Raw genomic sequence first — 18,479 nt, forward strand, 5'->3', positions numbered from 1 at the left:
AAAAATAGTATGTGGGCCCACCCTCATTGCATAAAAAGGCCCACAAGGGGCTGTCGTAGATAATAGTAATAGCCCTAAGGGTTGTTAGAATATAACAAAATTCTAACAAAAAGAGAAAAGGTTCTTTAGACATGCCCTCCCCAAGTGTTGGTGAGTACTAGAGATATCCCTGTGTTTCGAAATTAAGGACATTTCTCCCTTGACCTCACTTTTCTTAATAGACTAATGAAAAAAAGAAAAAGACATAAATACCATCATTTTCAACTTTTAGCCAAAATTCTTGATTTTTCTTCCCAAAACTAGTCATCTTCAAGTTTTTCAATTTTTATGGTATGTTTTTTTTTTTTTTTTTTTTTATAAAAATTTACTCAACTTTATTTTCAATTAATCGTTTTCAAGTTAGCACTAACTGTTACAAAAACCCTAGATTTTTCCATCCAAAATTACATCATCTACTTCTCCAAAAACCTAAATTATTTTCTTCCCAAACCTAGTCATCTTCAATCTATTCAACCTTGTTTTCATTCCATTGTTTCTACCTTGCCTTATCCCATTGTACAAAACCCTAGATTTTTCTATCCAAAATTTCACCATTATATATTTTTGTAAAAATCCTATCTTGACTTGATGTTTAAATGTTGAAGTAGATAGAATCTTAAGGTTGGAGATGAGGAATACAAATTTTATCTAAAATTTTAAGATGATTGGTTTTGAGAAGAAAAATCAATAACTTTTGGCTAAGGATTAAAGGCAAGGACTAGTTAGGGAGGGTTAGGCATATTATCTTACCTAAGACTTACTATGTCACAAGAAGGATAAAGTGGATTAGTCAAATGATATATTAGCAAAACTTGAATACAAAAACTTATTTGTACACTTGCACTCAAAAAATGAAAAGAATATACTTTAAACAATTTTGATTATATAGAGTTAATTAATATTACTCATATTAATATTTTAAATATAAAAAAGGCCTTATTTAAAGTTTTTTTCCTTAGGCCACAACTTGTATTAGGACAGCCTTGACCCAGAATGACCTTTAGGTGTTTATTTTTTTTATAAGATGACCTTAAGGTTTTCATTATATTTTCTGGTAATATCACTATACATGTGAAACTTCTCCATAAAATTACTAAATGCAAGGTCAAGCCAAGCATGGTGACATTGACTTTCATGAGACAGTCTACTTTACATCTTATGGGATTGTCTGTTAAGATGACAAGCAAAGTTTCCAACAAGTTATACATTTTTTCATATTTAACATTTTTCAGCCCATCTTGTTTGCACAAATCAGTGGTGGTCATCTAAATGGGTCCTTAAGCATCATGGCATACATACAAATTTGAATTAGATGCTAGATGGTGAAATGATATGTGCATTACATCTAGAACAAATGCTTTCCTATATTAGGAGATAGCAAAGCGCAATGAAGATGTTTTTTCATTTTGTAAATAGATGGTTATGTATCAATATACCTGAGATTACAAGTATTTCACCGACACCCTGAGTTGTATAGTTCAATCCCCCATACTTTCTAGGACTTACAGCCCATAATGGGAATATCTGCAGGGGAAAATTCAGTCATCAAATATAATCAGTCATAAAACTAGAGATGCAAATAATCAAATCCATGATACTCTAGAAGTGTAGTGAATGTATTAAAAAAACAAAACAGATTACTTTTCTAATAATGCAACCATTGGGTCTAGATTAATTTATTAAATAGTGCATTTCCATTCAACAGAAACACAACCATTTTCCCATTTTTTAATATCAATTATAGTTTTTTTTTAAGGAAATAAATCATCTAAAACTTCTAGTGATCTTAAGTTGTAACCAGCAAGCAGAAAAGAAGGTAGAGATTAGAGAATAGAAGAGAAGAGATGGGAGAAGGATGAAATCGAGTTAGAACTTGCCTTATGCTTCTAGATGTGTAGAAATTTAAGATAGCTACTATTGGCACCCCAAATTTTACTTATTACACCTCAATTTCTGAAATTATTTATCACACCCCAATTAGAGATTGAAACACACTATTCAAACACTACAAAGGGTTGGCTCAACATTAGAAAACACTGTAACACTCGTTCAAAGAATTTCAGTTGTTGTTCACAGTGATTGGGTTCATATAAAATCCTAAACCAAAAAAATATAATTCTAGAAAAAATAATAAGTAAAAGTTGGGGTGCCGATAGCAGCTATCAAATTTAATTTACCTCAAAAGATCATTTGGAGCCCAGGCCAAATAATAGTTAAAGTCTCAGAACAAAATAAGTTTCTGCATATTCACATGGGCATTTGGGCTACATTGAAATACTTCTGCACATTGATTGGTACTTAGAAACCAGACATTTTATATACGCAGCGTCAGGTACATGTTTGTGTGTAAATAAGCTACACATATCTTAGATCAACTAACACATATCAGTGGGAGGATCAACATATCATAATGTAAATCAAATCATGGAACCATATTCCAAACAACAGTAGACAAAATCACGAAGCAATAATACCTCTGAGTAGGCCATGTCTTGAAGTGAGAATACACAATATACAATGATAGCTGACATTAAGGGCCAATTCTTTAATAGGCTTTCCCTAGAATCTGATCCCTTTGCGACAGTTCCTTGTATCTCTTCTTCCACACCACTCCCATTTGATGAAGCCTCCAAAGCCTTATGTGAGTCATATACTTCTTTGTTGTTTCCATTATGTTTGTGCAGTGTTTCCTACAATAACCAGATATAGACAGACATTAAGACTCAATAAATAGGTGTTTGGCAAAGAAAATATTAAAGTAAAAATAGAAGGAATCATGAGAAATGTTTGTGAACAGTAGGGAGTGAACAATAACTGTATTGATGTTTTATGTTGTTTGATGGTTAGCCAATGTTTGTTGGTGTTGGATTGTATGCTAAGTGATGTTTGATGAGTATTGTAGTAGTAGAGAAGTGGTTGCTGCGTTTAAAGGGGTGTTCACTTGTGAAATAGTGGTATATTGTTGCGTAACGAGTCCAATTGTAAAGCTATGTCTGATAACACCCAATTCTAAAGTTAAATTTCCCTTAACTAGTAGTGGCCCATTTGTTGCTCTAGGAGAGAACCTTACCCTTCAAATTACTATTATCAAACTCTATGGCACATGCATGAGGTGAGGGGTATCTCCAGTGGGTCTAAGCTTTAGACTGATCTTCAAATCAAAATCGGTTTCACTACGTGAAAACTAAAAATTTTGACAGAAAAAATTGACGGGCCAAGGCCCACAGATTTTAGAAACTGAATTTTGACGGTCTAGGCATGTCAAAATTCTTGATGTTCCTAGATTTGATGGCTTAGAATTGTCGAATTTCTCCCATCGTTCATTAATTTGACAGTTTCAATCTGTCAAAAACAAAATTTTGACAATGAAAAATTCGACGCCAATTGGACCCCTTTGTCCGTCGAATTCTATGAAATTTGATGGCCCGAGACAGTCAAATTTGAGCTTTTTTCACATAGTGTTTGCCAGTCGTACAAAGTTCTACTAGATACTAGCATATAACAGAACTAGGATCTCATTAATTTACCAATGAGGGATCCTAACATCGTTGGCCTTTTAACATGGGTTGAGTGTCTTCACCTATCCTGATATTTCGGTCTGGCGTGGTAACTGTTGGCTCCCATGGAGAACGTAGAGTCGTTCGCAATATGCCATCTTTTCCGGCCTAGGTTGCCGTTTGACAATAGGGTCAACGACCCAACTAAACCTAATGGTAGTCAACCATTCGACGACTACAATCTAGGATGGATCCATATATATACCAGGTGTGAACCTCGCGTTTAATGCCAATCAGGCATATGTGCAATCTCCAATCCCTCTAACTATTGACCTCAACTTGAAAAAAGATATAACTAATACTTCCCAGACTTCATTAGTAGTGACTGTCTCCAAAACGTCCCATACTACCAGGGAAAAAGTCAAATCCATCGACATCTTAGGTAATTCCTCTTTGCAAGAAATCCTGAAGAAATCGATTAGATGTTAAATCATCGATATAATAATTGTTTTAATTCAGGTTTGTTAAAAATAAAATCAAAACACGAAAATAAAATATTACAACTCATTCCATGGATACCCAAAAATTGCCCGTCAATTCCAATGTCGTGTTTCATCTTGATGTACTCATTGAATAACCCATCTATAATCATAAACAATGTATTATCCATATCCAAAATTAATCGTCCATTATATCACTCCTAAACTACACCACCAAATATCCATGTGACAAATACACATCACAATAGTCATCTAAGAAGAATTGTAGAATTGTTAAGTTTCTAATTAAGAGCTTGGCATATACATATAATAAAAAAAGTGAATATACATAAATGCCCTTACATAAAAATATTATAATTAGACTATAAACTACTATACTCAATACTCCCCTTCAAGCTGGAATAAGTATATCAACTAAACCCAGCTTGACAAGATGAGGGTTAGAGATAGAAGGATCAACAGACTTTGTAAACATGTCAGCAAGCTGATCTGAAAAGATACAAAAATTGTCTAAAGAGCACCAGATCGAACTTTTTCCCTGAGAAAGTGAACATCAACCTTTAGATGCTTAGTTCATTCATGAAGAACTAAGTCAGAAGCAACCAAAATAGCAGACTTGTTGTCGTAGAACAACGAGAAAGAACCAGAAGGAGGAAATCCCATCTTCATCAGTAAAGATCTAAGCTAGAGAAGCTCACATGTGCTAAGAGTCATAGCACGGTACTCAACTTCATTAGAAGAACGAGAACCACACTTTCTTTTTTATTTTTTCAAGAGATAAGGTTACCTCAATGGAAAGTACAAAAAGCAGGGGTAAATTTCCTGTTTATAAGAGAGCCCGCATCAGGGAAACACGACAAATGTAGTTGAGTAGTGGATGAGTAAAAAAACCCAAGGCTAGGACGTAACTTCAAGTAACAAAAAATATGGTGAGCAACATCAAGATGAGACGTATGTGGAATATACATCAACTGACTGACTACACTAACTGCAAAGGTCAAATCTGGTATAGTATTAGTCAAATAGATTAGATGATCGACAAGCTTCTGATAAGAAGAATGAACAGATGATAGGTCACCAAATTCGACATGAAGTTGATGATTTTGATCCATAGGAGAAGAGGCGGGACAATAACTAAGCATACCAGTATCCTTAAGAAGGTTCAATGTGTATTTATGCTGAGATAACGAAATATCATGACAAGAACGAATTACTTTTATCCCCAAGAAGTACTTTAGAGGACCCAACTCCTTAACTTCAAAGGCACGACCCAATATCATCTTTACCCTGTCAATTTACTATGTATCATCTCCTATCAAGATAATATCATCTACATATGATAGAACAATGGCACAATGACCATCCAATCCTCAATGAACAAAGCAAGTATGATCTGAGTGGCATCTGGTGAATCCTATAAACAAAATAACTTCTAAAAAACACTGAATCCAAGCTCAGGAAGACTATTTCAGGCCATACAGAAATTTGAGAAGGCGACATACCTTCCCACAATACCTTTCCTGAAGATAAAATCTAGGAAGGGGTCCATATATATAATCTCAATCAAATCACCATCCAGAAAAGCGTTATTCATATCAAATTAATAAATGGACCATGAGTAACAAGTAGCTAAAGAGATAAGAAGATGAATAATGAAAATTTTGGTGACAAAAGCAAAAGTGACATCAAAATTTTTTCCTGGAGTTTGCGTAAATCCCTTAGTAACTAGTCATATCTTATATCGATCAATAGTACCATACATGAGGTATTTCACAGTAAAAACCCATTTACAACCAACGGTTCACTCCTTAGATGGAAGGGTAATAAGTTTCCAAGTATTATTTTTTTATAAAGCATCCATCTTGGTAGTCATAGCTTTAGTCCACTCAAGGTCTCGCAAAGTCTTTGATACAGACCGGAAAATTCAAATATAATCAATGAGAGCAAGGTAGGCTTAATAAAAAGAAAAAAGACCCTAATAGGAAATAAACTGAGCAATGAGATGATTAGTAACACACCCTTACTTACCTTTGCGAAGATTAATAGGCAAGTAAGAGTCATAAACAAAAGGAATAAGAATAGATATAGGTGTAAGGAAATGAGATAATATACTAAGTCCAAAAAAGAGATTGGCAAGGGTGGAAAGGGATGAAGATAGCAAGTATAGATCTTAAGCGACGATGGAGGTGAAGGAAATATTGGAGAAAGTAATACTATAGGTGATGGGTCCTGTGAAGAAGCAGGGTCCTGCAAAGTAGAAGTGGTGCTAAATTATGAAACATTTTCAAAGAATGTAACATCAACAGAATGTATGACATGATGAGAAACTGGATCATAACACCGATACCCCTTGGACATAGATGAATAATCCAAGAAGACGTACCGAATGGCTTTATCATCTAATTTAGTGCGAATGGGAGTCATGTCCTGAATAAAACACCTGCACCTAAAGATTCTAGGAGTAATGGGGAAGAGAGTGCTGTCAGGTTGAAGAACATGAAGAGGCACCTACCCCCCTAAGGTGCGACTCAGAACATGGTTAAGAAGAAAAATCACAATGAAGATTGCCATATTCTAATATATTTTAGGAACATGCATATCTCGAAAAAGACATCGAACTATATTCATGAGATGATGATTCTTTCGTTCTACCACCCCATTCTGCTCACGAGTGTAGGGACATGTCAATTGATGAAGCATACCATTCTCATGAAGATAAGAACGAATTCCATCAAAAATAGATTCCTCCTATTATCTGGCCTAAGAGATTTAACAGTGATATTGTATTGAGTTTGAATCATTTAAAGAAAATTAACAAAAATAGAGAGCACCTCAAAACTAGAATGAATCAAATAAACCCAAGTGCAATGAGAATAGTCATTAATAAATGTAACATAATATTTATGACCATTAAACACAGTAACATGGGAAGGCCCCCACACAACAGACTAAACTAAATCAAATATTGTGCTCAACCGATGCATACGAGGAATATAAGAGGTATGAATGTGTTTAGAGAGTTCACACACAGAGTACTAAAATTTTTGCCCACTACAAGATGTTTTTAAAGTAAAAAATAAAGAACATAAGTATTGAAAATTGATTTGTCTTAAGCGAGCATGCCATAAATTTAAAGACTGAGATGAAAAAGTGTGATTCTTAAAAGATGGGAGAACAAAAGTCGAAACCACAATCAATTGAGATCTAAACAAGTACAACCCATCCTTCTTATACCTCTTGTCAAAAATTCTCCTCGAAACTAGGTCTTAAAAAATACAGTGAATAAGAAAAAAAGCTACGGAATAATTTAAAATTTGGGTAATACTACTCATAGATAAAAAGTTAAGAGATAGGTGAGAAATGTGAATCATATAGTGAAGAGAAAAATCAAGGGATAATGAGATGGTACCCTTGCTATGGATAGGTATAAAAGACCGATCAGCAAGGTGAACCTTCGTATGAGTAGTAGGAAAGATAGAGGATGTAAAATGCTTGGGCTCACCAGTCATGTGGTCAGAGGCGCCAGAGCAATTACCCATCTCAATAGAGCCAGACTGAGTAGCATAAAGTGCATAGGATGTACCTAGGGGTGTAATAACTGACGCAATAGTCAAAGATGAAGGAGTGTGAGCCTGGATCTGATCCCGTACAATGACGACAATTTGAATCTGGAGGTATTGCAAATCGATAGTGCTAACGGAAGCTTGAGAAATTGATGCAGACTCAACAGTAGCAGTATGAGGAGAAGGCTGTCTCATAGAAGATCTCAAAAGGTAGGGATAGAGGTGAAAGTAGTAGGCCTTCTCATATCCAACCTTCCCATAATGGCTGCAAGTAAAGCCATTCCCTTTACCACGACCATGACCTTCATGGGCTCGACTTCCATGTCTTTGAGTACGAGAGTTAGAGAAACTTGAATTGATTGCGAGAGCCATCTAATCTATAGCTAGGGAAGAGATAATCCCAAAGGCTTGAGTCTAAGAAGAAACTACACGGCGACGATGCTCATTACTATCAATGGTTGTAAATGCCTCAAATATCTATGCAATGGTGTAATTTGACCTCATCGATCCGATCAAGGATTATCTTACAAGTAGTTATGCGAATCTCAAGACAATGCCTTGAGGTCCGATTTATGAGATATAATTGTCTATCTTGCTTGATTTATCTATATCTTTCTATATGTCATATCTAATCATATATGATTTTTTTGCATGTATTTCGAGGTAATTCCTTGAGATTCGTTTCAACTTTGATCTAGGTGATCTTATAATCCATCCTTAGTTTTTTTTTTTTTTTGAGGAGTAACCATTGGTGATGTTTGTTTGCTTGATTAATTCCCTAGTCAATCTTTAATCCTTATTTAATCCTACTATGTATCTCGAGAAATTATTAAAAGACATAGTTATGATTGTGTAATCATTCCTTTTAGGATTAATAGTTGTATAACCAATAAAGTAACATGAAAAAATTAAATTACAAATTTTTTCTTCTTTCGTCTTGATCGATGGGTTTCGACATGTGTTTCATGAAAATTCTTGATAACTAAAATCAAGAATCTGAAAGTGACCCGACCTATCTAGATGAGTGTCGCTGGGGGTTATCACAATATTTCCTTCATTTGCTAAATCTGAAAATAGAAGCTTCCTTGAAAAATAGATTTTGGCTTAAGCAACTTCTAAATTTGACTATTCATTACCTTACAAGCCATTCCCAACACCTACACCTTCCAAAATATAACCAATTGACTTACCTCATTAGATATGCATGATTGGCCCTTCCTTAAAAGATATACATTCCAAAGATGATCATGAAACTAATAAACCTACAAATTCTAAATCCTACAAGTAGGCTCAAAATAGGTATGGAAGCCCACAAAGAGACCAAAATTAAAGTAAATCTAACTAAAGAAATGCATATGAATTCATAAACCAGGAGTGTTGCACCCATACCCCCTAGGCATGCACTAATCCATTCTTTGTCCAATGAGGAATCTACAACGTTGACATTACAAGATAAAATTTTAACTTTAGCATCTCTATCACATGGTATGTAATCAATTACATACTAAAGTCAAGGTTCACGTTCTGATATGGAGGTAGGAACTTCTATGGTATTCTAGCTTCCTTTTTCTCCAACTGTGGTATCATTCATTAGACTTATTTTGTTGGGAACACCTCAGGTAAATGGGGTTGTGGCGAAAAATATTGTCATTGACTAAAGGTTGGTATGTATGTTCCCGAAGTATTTTGGAAAGAGATGTTACTTGTTGTTTATCTCATCAACAGTATGCCCTCTCGTGTACTTAAATTCCAATCCCCATGTCAACTCATTTATCCTCAAGGGTCATTGCTTTCTATTCCTCCCAAAGTGTTTGGATATATTAATTATGCCATATTAATAGAACTTCCTCCAAACATGATCTTAAGGCCCTTAAATGTGCTTTTCTTGGTTACTCTCAACACAAAAGGATTATAAATGCTTTTGACCATCTTCTTGCAAGTGTCTTGTTTAAATGGATGTTACTTTTTATGAGTCTACTGCCTTCTTTGCAAGGAAAAGTCTTCCTTAGAAGAAGTATAAGTGGGAGTAGTGTTATCTTCCTTTTCCATGTCCATATTTCTTTTGTGTTTGATAAATCTAAGGATACTTAGCTCCACAAGAAGTTGAAGCCTCTCATTGTGAAGAATGATGAGAAATTCTTTCACACAACATAAATACGTAAAACCAAAAATGTTGTGGTGGAGGAAGAACAAATACAAGCATAACCTACCATACATTCTCCTCAAAACCAATCCTTGATTCCACAAATAAGCAAAATGCAGATAATCCTTCTCCTTTTCCTGTTGTTAATCCTCATGTTGATGATTATAGCCTTCCCATTTTCATTAGAAAGGTGTTCGACCATGTACTCAACACCATCTTTTTAATTTTATGTCACATGGATCAATTTCCCTCTTTTCATGTTTTTACCCACTTCACTAATGTTAGAGTTCTTATTTAATGTCGTGTGGACCTAATACTTAAGCCCATATGAACCATGTCTTATTTCTCATTAATGTAAGGTTACATGGGCCCAATAATTAAGCCCACACATTTTTAATATAAAATAGGCCAAACCTTATTGGGAGTGACTGACTCATTTTTTTCTCTATTTTTCTCATTCTCTCCCTAACCCAAATATTCTAACATGGTGTTAAAGCATTTTTGCCATTAGATCTTCTTGGTTTCTCTTCTTTTCTTCCTTTTTCTTAATCCATTTCTTTTCCTTCTTCAATCTGATACTTCCAGACCCTAGGGCCTTGGTTCCAAAAAGGGATTAGGTGTTTGAGATTTGCTTGTTTGTACCTAGATATTTATCTAAGGCTACATTTGTGTTTGTTTAAGGTATTTATGAATGTTTGGGGAATTGGTAGACAATTTTGAAGCATCAAAATTTAATTTAAAAAAAAATGTGAATAGTGCTTGTGAACAGTGTTTTCTGTTTAAAATAGTGCTCATGAACAATGTTTTCTACAAAAAAAAAAAAAATCAACTTTTTTGACTTCTCAATCAATAGTTTGAAAATTTTCCCAAATCTCAATTTTTTTCGGGTGTTTTTGGATTTTATGATTTTATTTTGATCGTTGTTTTATTGGCCTCTCAACCCTAACTGTATATCATAGACAATCCCAAAGGATACTTTATATTTTTGTGAGTTTTTTTATAATCTTTGTGCGAGTTTTCAGTTTATTCCTCCTTGGATGGCTAATTTGGGATTTCTAATGGTATTAGTAGATGAGGTCGTGGTGGTCGTGGAGGTAGCCATGGTGGTGATTTGAAGTATACTTATTGTAGCTACAATGGCCACACTGAGCAATTTTGTTGGGATAAATGGGGTAAACCTGCTTGGGATAATCAGGCTTAAGATGAACCTCCTCAAATTTTCCCTGATTCTACTTCTCAGACTATATCTAGAATTGTATTTTCCAATCTTACCCAATAGCTGGGAAAGATTCTTTAGAAGTTGACTACCTTGACTATAAAACCTATTCCACCCACAACTACTTTAGGTAATCCCACATTTATGACTATCAAGTCTTCCTTATCTTGGGTCATCGATTCAAGAGCTAGTGCCACATGTCTGGTATATCTCGTATCTTTTCTAATTTTCATTATCTTAATTCTCATATTGTACACATTACAAGTAATCTAAAACGATCGTACTGGGTTATCTTGTAAGTGATCTAAAACGAATAATAAGTTTATCTGGTTTTCATTACTTTGTGGTGTTTGTAGATGATTAGTCTTGCATAACATGATTCTTCTTATTGAAAGATCGTACTGGGTTACTCTCATACACAAAAAGGGTATAGTTATTAGTGTCTTTTCACTCAACGTTACTTTGTAAGTGCTGATGTGACATTTTTTGAGTCTACACCTTATTTTTTTGAACAAAAAGATCGCACTGAATTACCTCGTGTCTTCTCGTCAGGGGGAGATGTCTTCTATATTTTTATCCTCTCCTATGCTTTCAATTCTTTTTGTAAGTGACCCCTCCATTGTGCCTCTTCAAGTATATCAACACATTCGTTTTCGAACACCTTTATCTTTTTTGCCGGCCTCAGATCCTTCATCGGCTTCACTTAAGGTTTCTCTACATCCACCAGCATCTACTTCTACATCTAGTAATCTTCTTATTGCTTTAAGGAAAGGTAATAGATCTTGCATTAAGCACCCAATTACTGATTTTGTGTCTTTGCAGTGGTTGTCACTTTCATTTCCCCAGTTTGCACTTTTTTTGTCTGTTATTTTTATTCATACTTCCTATACACAAGCATTATCTTTCTTTAGGTGAAAACTATCTATGGATGAGGAGATTGCAACCCTTTATCATAATCATACTTGGGACCTATCTTCTCTTTCACCTAGGAAGTAGGCTATGGGGTGTAAATGGGTGTATACAGTCAAATATCTTTCTAATGGATCTATTGAGAGGTTGAAGGCTTACAAACTTGTGTGATTGATTATAATGGAACTTTTTCTCGAATGGGTTGCCTAAACTCTATTAGAGTTCTTATTTCTGTTGCAATGTGTTATGCTTGGCTCCTATATTAGTTGGATATTAAAAATGTCTTTCTATATGGAGACTTGTTGGATGAGTTATATATGGAGTAGCCACCTGGATATGTTGCCTCTGGTAAGACTGGACTTGTGTGTTGCCTATGAAAGATAATTTATGGGTTGAAGCAATCTTCTAGAGCTTGCTTTGATAAATTTAGCTTAGTTGTTCTCGCTTATAGATTTGCTAGGTCTACTTCTGATCATTTAGTATTTGTGAGGCACTCTTCTGAGGGAATTATTGTATTGATAGTTTATATAGATGATATCATCATCATTGGAAGTGATCTTAGTGGTATCTCACTTACCCAAATAGTTTCATACTAAAGACTTGGGTCTTCTTTGCTACTTCTTAGGTATTGAAGTAGCTCTCTCCAAAGAAGGTATTAGTTTATCTCAAATAAAGTATGTTCTAGATTTGTTATCTGAGACTGGTATTTTGAGTTTTAAATCAATTGATATTCCTATGGATCCCACTACTAAGTTTGATGTTGAATAGGAAGAGATTTATCTTGATCATGATATGTTTGTAAAGAGAAGTGTTGAATGTTATAACACTCATTGTGTATGTAGATGGTACCATCATCACGGGTTATGATTTGGCTAATATTGAACTCTTGAAAAAGTAGTTGAGTCAAGAGTTTGAAATGAAGGATTTCGGTCGTTTGAAATACTTTCTAGGTATGTAAGTTGCAAGATCTAAACAAGACATCTGCATCTCACAAAGGACTTCGTATTTACTTCAAAAGACTGGAATGTTTGGGTCAATGCCAAACGCACCCTTTGAACCAAATCTCAAGCTAAATGAGACAGATGGTGATCCTCTTTTGGAGACTGGTAAGTTTCAAAGATCAGTTGGGAAATGAATCTACCTTTCTTCGATTTATATCTACATTGCCTGTGTTGTGGGTGTAGCAGTCAGTTTATACATGCGCCTCAGATGTCAAATCACAAGGCTGACTACAAATTCTAAGGTATCTCAAGTCATCTCCCAGTAGTGGTATCTTGTTAAAGCGACACGATCATCTCCAAGTTGAAGCTTATATGGATGCTGATTGGGCTGACTTCATCATTGATAGAAATTCTATCCTAGGGTATTATTGTACATTTGTTGTGGGAATCTTGTTATTTGGAGGAGTAAGAAGCAAAAAAGTAGTTTCTAGATCCAACGTTGAAGTCGAATTTAGCGTAATGTCACATGGGAAATGTAAATTGTTATAGTAGAAAACTCTCGTAACGGAATTTCAATTTTCGTTCATTAGTCCCATGAGATTGTATTGTGATAACAAGGCAACCATCAACATTGCTCACAATCCTATCCAACATGATTGTGTGAAACATATTGAGGTAGATTGACATTTTATTGAAGTAAAACTCAGTTCTGGTATTATATTCACCTTTTACATTCAATACAATGATCAACTTGAAGTCATATATGTGTGTGTGTGTGTGTGTGTGTGTGTGTGTGTGTGTGTGTGCAGAATGGTGGCCAGGCTAGGGTTACTCTCACAAGAAAAACTCTCATTCTCTTTCTTCTTCTGAAGTGTTTATTCTTTTTGGTTTAAATAGATTACAGTTGTCACAAAGTAATCTTCATTTTGATCTGAAGTTATCTAAAACGATTCTCAGATATGTGTTTCTTTAATCTGATGTGTTACAAAATTACCCTTGTATAGATGTGTCTTTGATCCGAGGAGTTTTTAAACACCCCTCAGATAGATTTTTTATAATTAGATCCCTCCTTGTATAAGACTACTCCTTCTTCAATTGATTTTCAAGTTAGGACTCGATGAGGTGTCTGCCAAATAATCTCCGACGATCAAGTCAGTAAGTTGTAGAGAGAAATTTAAGAAAAAACAAAGAGAATACATCTTAAAGGTCCAAAATATTCTCTCTTCTTTGTTTTTTTTTTTTTTTCTTTTTTGGGCAAAAAAGAGGACATGTAATATAGTTATATTTAAGTGGCATGTGATGTTTGCAAGCTATCATGTGTAAAATCATTTATTGAAAAGGTGGATCTTTTGACATAGAATGTTCTTTGGTGCTTAACATAAGTTTTTGTTCTATCTTCTTTTAAGAGGAGAATGTTTTAGTGTGTAGCTTCGTTTTAAAGCACGTGGGTTTGCATAAGGAGTTGTCAGACCTTTTGTAAAGCTTTGTCTTATTCGAATGTTGTGTGCTAATCCAAGCAAACTATATGAATCAAAATGATACTAGTTTTTTATGTACTAAACTTTGCTGTACTAGAACTTGTCGAGAATAAACCTAAGGTTATTGTTTCTCTTGAGATGAATGTAAAAGTAAAAGATGTTTGACATTTTGTCATTGAACTTGACAGAAATGGTTCCGTATTCAAAATCGAACTGTAGAAAATTAGTCCATTATTATCGATTAAAATTTTGATCTCACTTTGCATCGTTATGTTAGGAACATTAAATCAGGGGATGCAGCTGTAGAAACATAGCATAGTAGTATATGAGTTTTAAGTTATGGTCCAAAGATAGGAAAGACAATGAGTTAAGAAGTAGAGCCAACTCACACCAACTTCCAACCATAGTGACAAAGCCGGGGTTCAGGAAAAATTCGGCGAGAGAAAGTTTAGGAAAAAGTCATTATCAGTCAGGAAAACGTCAAATACATTAAAAAATTAAAAATTAAATTAAATATAAAAAATATTTATGTCATATAATAAATGATAAAATTGTTGCCTAAAAGATCAATTTGTTGGAGAGGGGGAGAACTATGAATATAAGAGGGTCATGGGGCTTAATTGGGGTATGACTCACCTAAGAGTGGAGGAAAATATACACTTAAAAATGCTAAAAATAAAAATAATCTGTGATTTTTTTTTTAAATATTCGATTAAATCACAATTAATAGTGATTTTTTGAAAACTCAGATTTTTTAAAAAACTTGGCGATTTTTTACTAAAATCGTGATTTTAATCTGAGTTTTCAAAGAACTAACTTGCTTCGCAGATTAAAAAAAAAAAAAAAACAGATTTTTGCACTATGTTTCCAACTTGCATCCTTCAGAAATTAGTTACGAGAGTAGTAAAACAAATTTCCACAAAGTTTAATTTAGTGTTTGACGACACAAAAATGCACTACAATGGAAACTAACGTTTTTCCTAGTTCATACTGCAGTTTCCAAAGAACTAACTTGAATTCATATGCAAGCTGTGACTTGTAATAATTAAAGACTAGACATAAAAAGTTGAGAAAGTTGACAAGGAAAATAACTTTAGTTCTTTTCTAAAATTTATACTAAAAACCAAGTAAAGGAAATTAAACAGAAATGAACAAATGAAGAAAGTTATAATATAGTTATGATTCGTGCTATAGTGACCTCAAGATTGTACCTCATATCGCACATCCTAACATGAAAGTGTATAGGAACCATAGATGCTTTTTTACTCGTATCTTGATGAATAACATCTATGGTTCCCGCACACTTTCACGTCAGAATGTGCGATATGAGGTATAATCTTAAGGTCACTTCAGCATTATTCTATAGTTATTAGGAAAGGATCAGATGGATTAAGAAACATACAGGAAGACAAAAAGAAGCAATTAACGCAGCCACTCCAACGATTGTTGTACAGAGGCAAGGTAAGAAGTACGGAAACCTACAACACGAAATTTATGTTTCAGAAGATCAGCATAACTGCAACAATGACTGAAAATGTTGACATCACAAAAAAAAATTAAGAATAAAATAGATACTATGTCTTACCTCCCAAATATAGATTCTCTTGAAAATATATTTGGAAATTTCTCTGCTGGCTGAAATAGAGTTTATTTCAAATCCAATAAAAATTAAAAGGTTGAATTCACACAAAAAATGAAATACGATACATGGTAAACATCTGAGAAAGAAAAAATAACAACATTTTCATGAAAATGAATATAACATGACACAAATAAAAAGAATCTACTTAAAAGCAATTAACCTGCACACATGTGAATGAAGGTGCCAACTTCTTAAATTGGTAAATTTTGGGGGTCTCACTCCATATGATGACCTGGGTTCAAAACTCACCTTCACCCATAATAAGTAACCACAAACCCACTTGCTTATCAAATGAAAAAAAAGAAAACATGTACACAAGTGAATAACAACAACGACCAAGCCTCGTCCCTCTATCCCACACTATCCAAATCCAATAATTTTGTTGTTGAAATTAACTTATATATGATTTCACTATCTCCAAGTACATTCTTTCGTAACTCCCTCTTGCTCACTTTAATATTTCCTCCAATTGGGGATGTAATCGGCCTTCTTTGAACATGTCCAAACCATCTATATCAATGTTCCATTAATTCATCGCTTATTGGAGCTACTCCTACATGGCTACATTTTCCCAAATGCGTTCATTTTGTAATTTTATATTTTCCAATCTTTCCATTAATCCATCTCAGCATCCTCGTTTCTAATACGCTCAATATATTAGCATGATGCTTCTTGACCATCGATATTTAGCTCCATAAAGCATGTTTGATCATACTATCTTCATATAAATTTTTTCTTTAGTTGGACTAGTATGTGTGTCACGTAGCACTCCAATAGCAAAACTCCATTTTAACCATCCAGCTCTGATTCCATTTCCTCAGTCTCTCCATCCTTCTATATAAATGCTCGAGACAAACTAAGTGGTAGTTCTAGGGTATTCCTAGACCATCAATTTTTACTGGCATTCCTCCTTCTTGGTAACATTACTAAATTTAGACTCCACATATTCAGTTTTGTTTTTTGTTTATTCTAAAGAATACCCAAAATTGCTACATCATTAAAAAAAAATGCATGTAATTGAAGAAAATTTTCCACACTACAATTTGGGATTCAAAAAATTACATTGCATGAAGTTGTGACCTTGAACAATGTGATATGCACAAAATTTTCCACATTATTGAAGAATTAGTAGCTCTTATTAGTGTATACACTTACGTACTTAACCTTTCCAAAATATTATAATGTATAAGTTGTAAAAGGCTCTTTACTTTCATCTGAAAAGTCCACTATTGGTGTTAGAAAATGTTTTCTTTGTACTGGAGTTTGTGTTGTTTCCTAGAATTTTTTTGGAGCTCATTTTGACTTTCCAGTTATAAATAGGTTATTTTTTGTTTAAATTATAGATACGTTTCTTTGTACTTCAAGAAATTATTGGACAGACTGGTGGTGAAAAACATGGTCCAAGGAGATTGGGTAGGTAGTATAGCCACTACTTAAATAAGTGGATTGTACATCAGCTCCTCTTAAGAGGATTGGCCATGTAAATACCACCGAGTCTCACTTGTGCAATTAGACTTATTACAGTGTTATCACCATCTCAATATTTGTTGATTGCTATGTTGTTATTGAGTACCCTTACCCCCACAACTAGTGGAATTTCCAAATCATCTCCAGTCCAAACACTCAACCTCTATCAAGTTATGATGACCTGATAGGTTGATCACAAATCTCGAGGATTTTCTCAGTTATGTTGTATTCTCAGATAGTTAAATTTTGATAGAAATTTATATGGAGAATCTGACACCACCAATGAATCAGGATAGGTGAAAAAACATAGTTTAAACTGTAAGCATGATCAATTACAAATTTGAGGACAAAAATCTAGGAAACCTTGAGATATGCATAAGTAGTCGTTGAAAACAAGAATATTTAAGAAAAGGTTTTTGAAAGAACTAATCACACGTAAGTGTAGGAATAAAAAACTTATAAAGTATTGACTATAAATAGCCAAAATCAGAGATTGAACGAATGAAAATGAGTCATCACAAGATAAAATTTAACCTAATGAACTCAATTGACCAAGTTAAAGTTTTAATCGAGCAGCTTCATCTGAGTCAAGGCTAATTTGACATATAAAAAAAAAAATCTAATTCAGGTAGGAAATCATTCTTTTCAATCCTTTTAAATTCTCTAAAACTAGTCATAACCTTTAATTTATTTCAGATTTCAAACTCTAGAGTTGAGTAGAATAAAAATCAAGAGTCAAGAACTATATTATCATCTTCAACACTTCACCAAATTTTTATAAAGGAACCAACGTGATCAAAGATTGGGGTAAAAGAACTCAGCTAGGAATTAGAAATCTGCAAAGTGGTAGGTAGCTTATTCTAGGATAACAGTTGAGATGCCTAATCTCCTTAGTAATATGGGATACCTTGGAGACAAGCACCACTCTAGGAATCTGTGAGATTCCTCTCTATTTTTAATAGAAAACCTTGTAATGTAAAAAAATAGTTATTGTGGAAGACTAGGGATGACTGAAGTTCATACATTTACTAGAGTGGTATTTTGACGCGAGAAGCAATTGCATCTACACTATTTAGTGTGCATT

The 18,479-nt window shown here is 34.1% G+C and overlaps 1 protein-coding gene across 4 annotated transcripts in view; it reads right to left on the minus strand.

The window, feature by feature from the left end:
• The window catches only part of LOC147400623 (protein ZINC INDUCED FACILITATOR 1-like), a 106,659-nt gene that overhangs the window by 36,191 nt on the left and 51,989 nt on the right, over window positions 1-18,479 (minus strand). For all 4 annotated transcript variants that reach the window (XM_086446386.1, XM_086446384.1, XM_086446387.1 and 1 more), the window contains 4 exons: window positions 15,872-15,921; window positions 15,689-15,764; window positions 2,514-2,729; window positions 1,476-1,563 (listed from right to left, as the gene is read on the minus strand). In XM_086446386.1, coding sequence (XP_086302512.1) covers window positions 1,476-1,563; window positions 2,514-2,729; window positions 15,689-15,764; window positions 15,872-15,921 — 430 coding nt within the window. The remainder of the gene's footprint in view (window positions 1-1,475; window positions 1,564-2,513; window positions 2,730-15,688; window positions 15,765-15,871; window positions 15,922-18,479) is intronic.

Source organism: Akebia trifoliata, chromosome 6 (genome assembly GCF_017979445.1).
Source record: "Akebia trifoliata isolate Shusen 1 chromosome 6, ASM1797944v1, whole genome shotgun sequence".
Taxonomy (NCBI): domain Eukaryota; kingdom Viridiplantae; phylum Streptophyta; class Magnoliopsida; order Ranunculales; family Lardizabalaceae; genus Akebia; species Akebia trifoliata.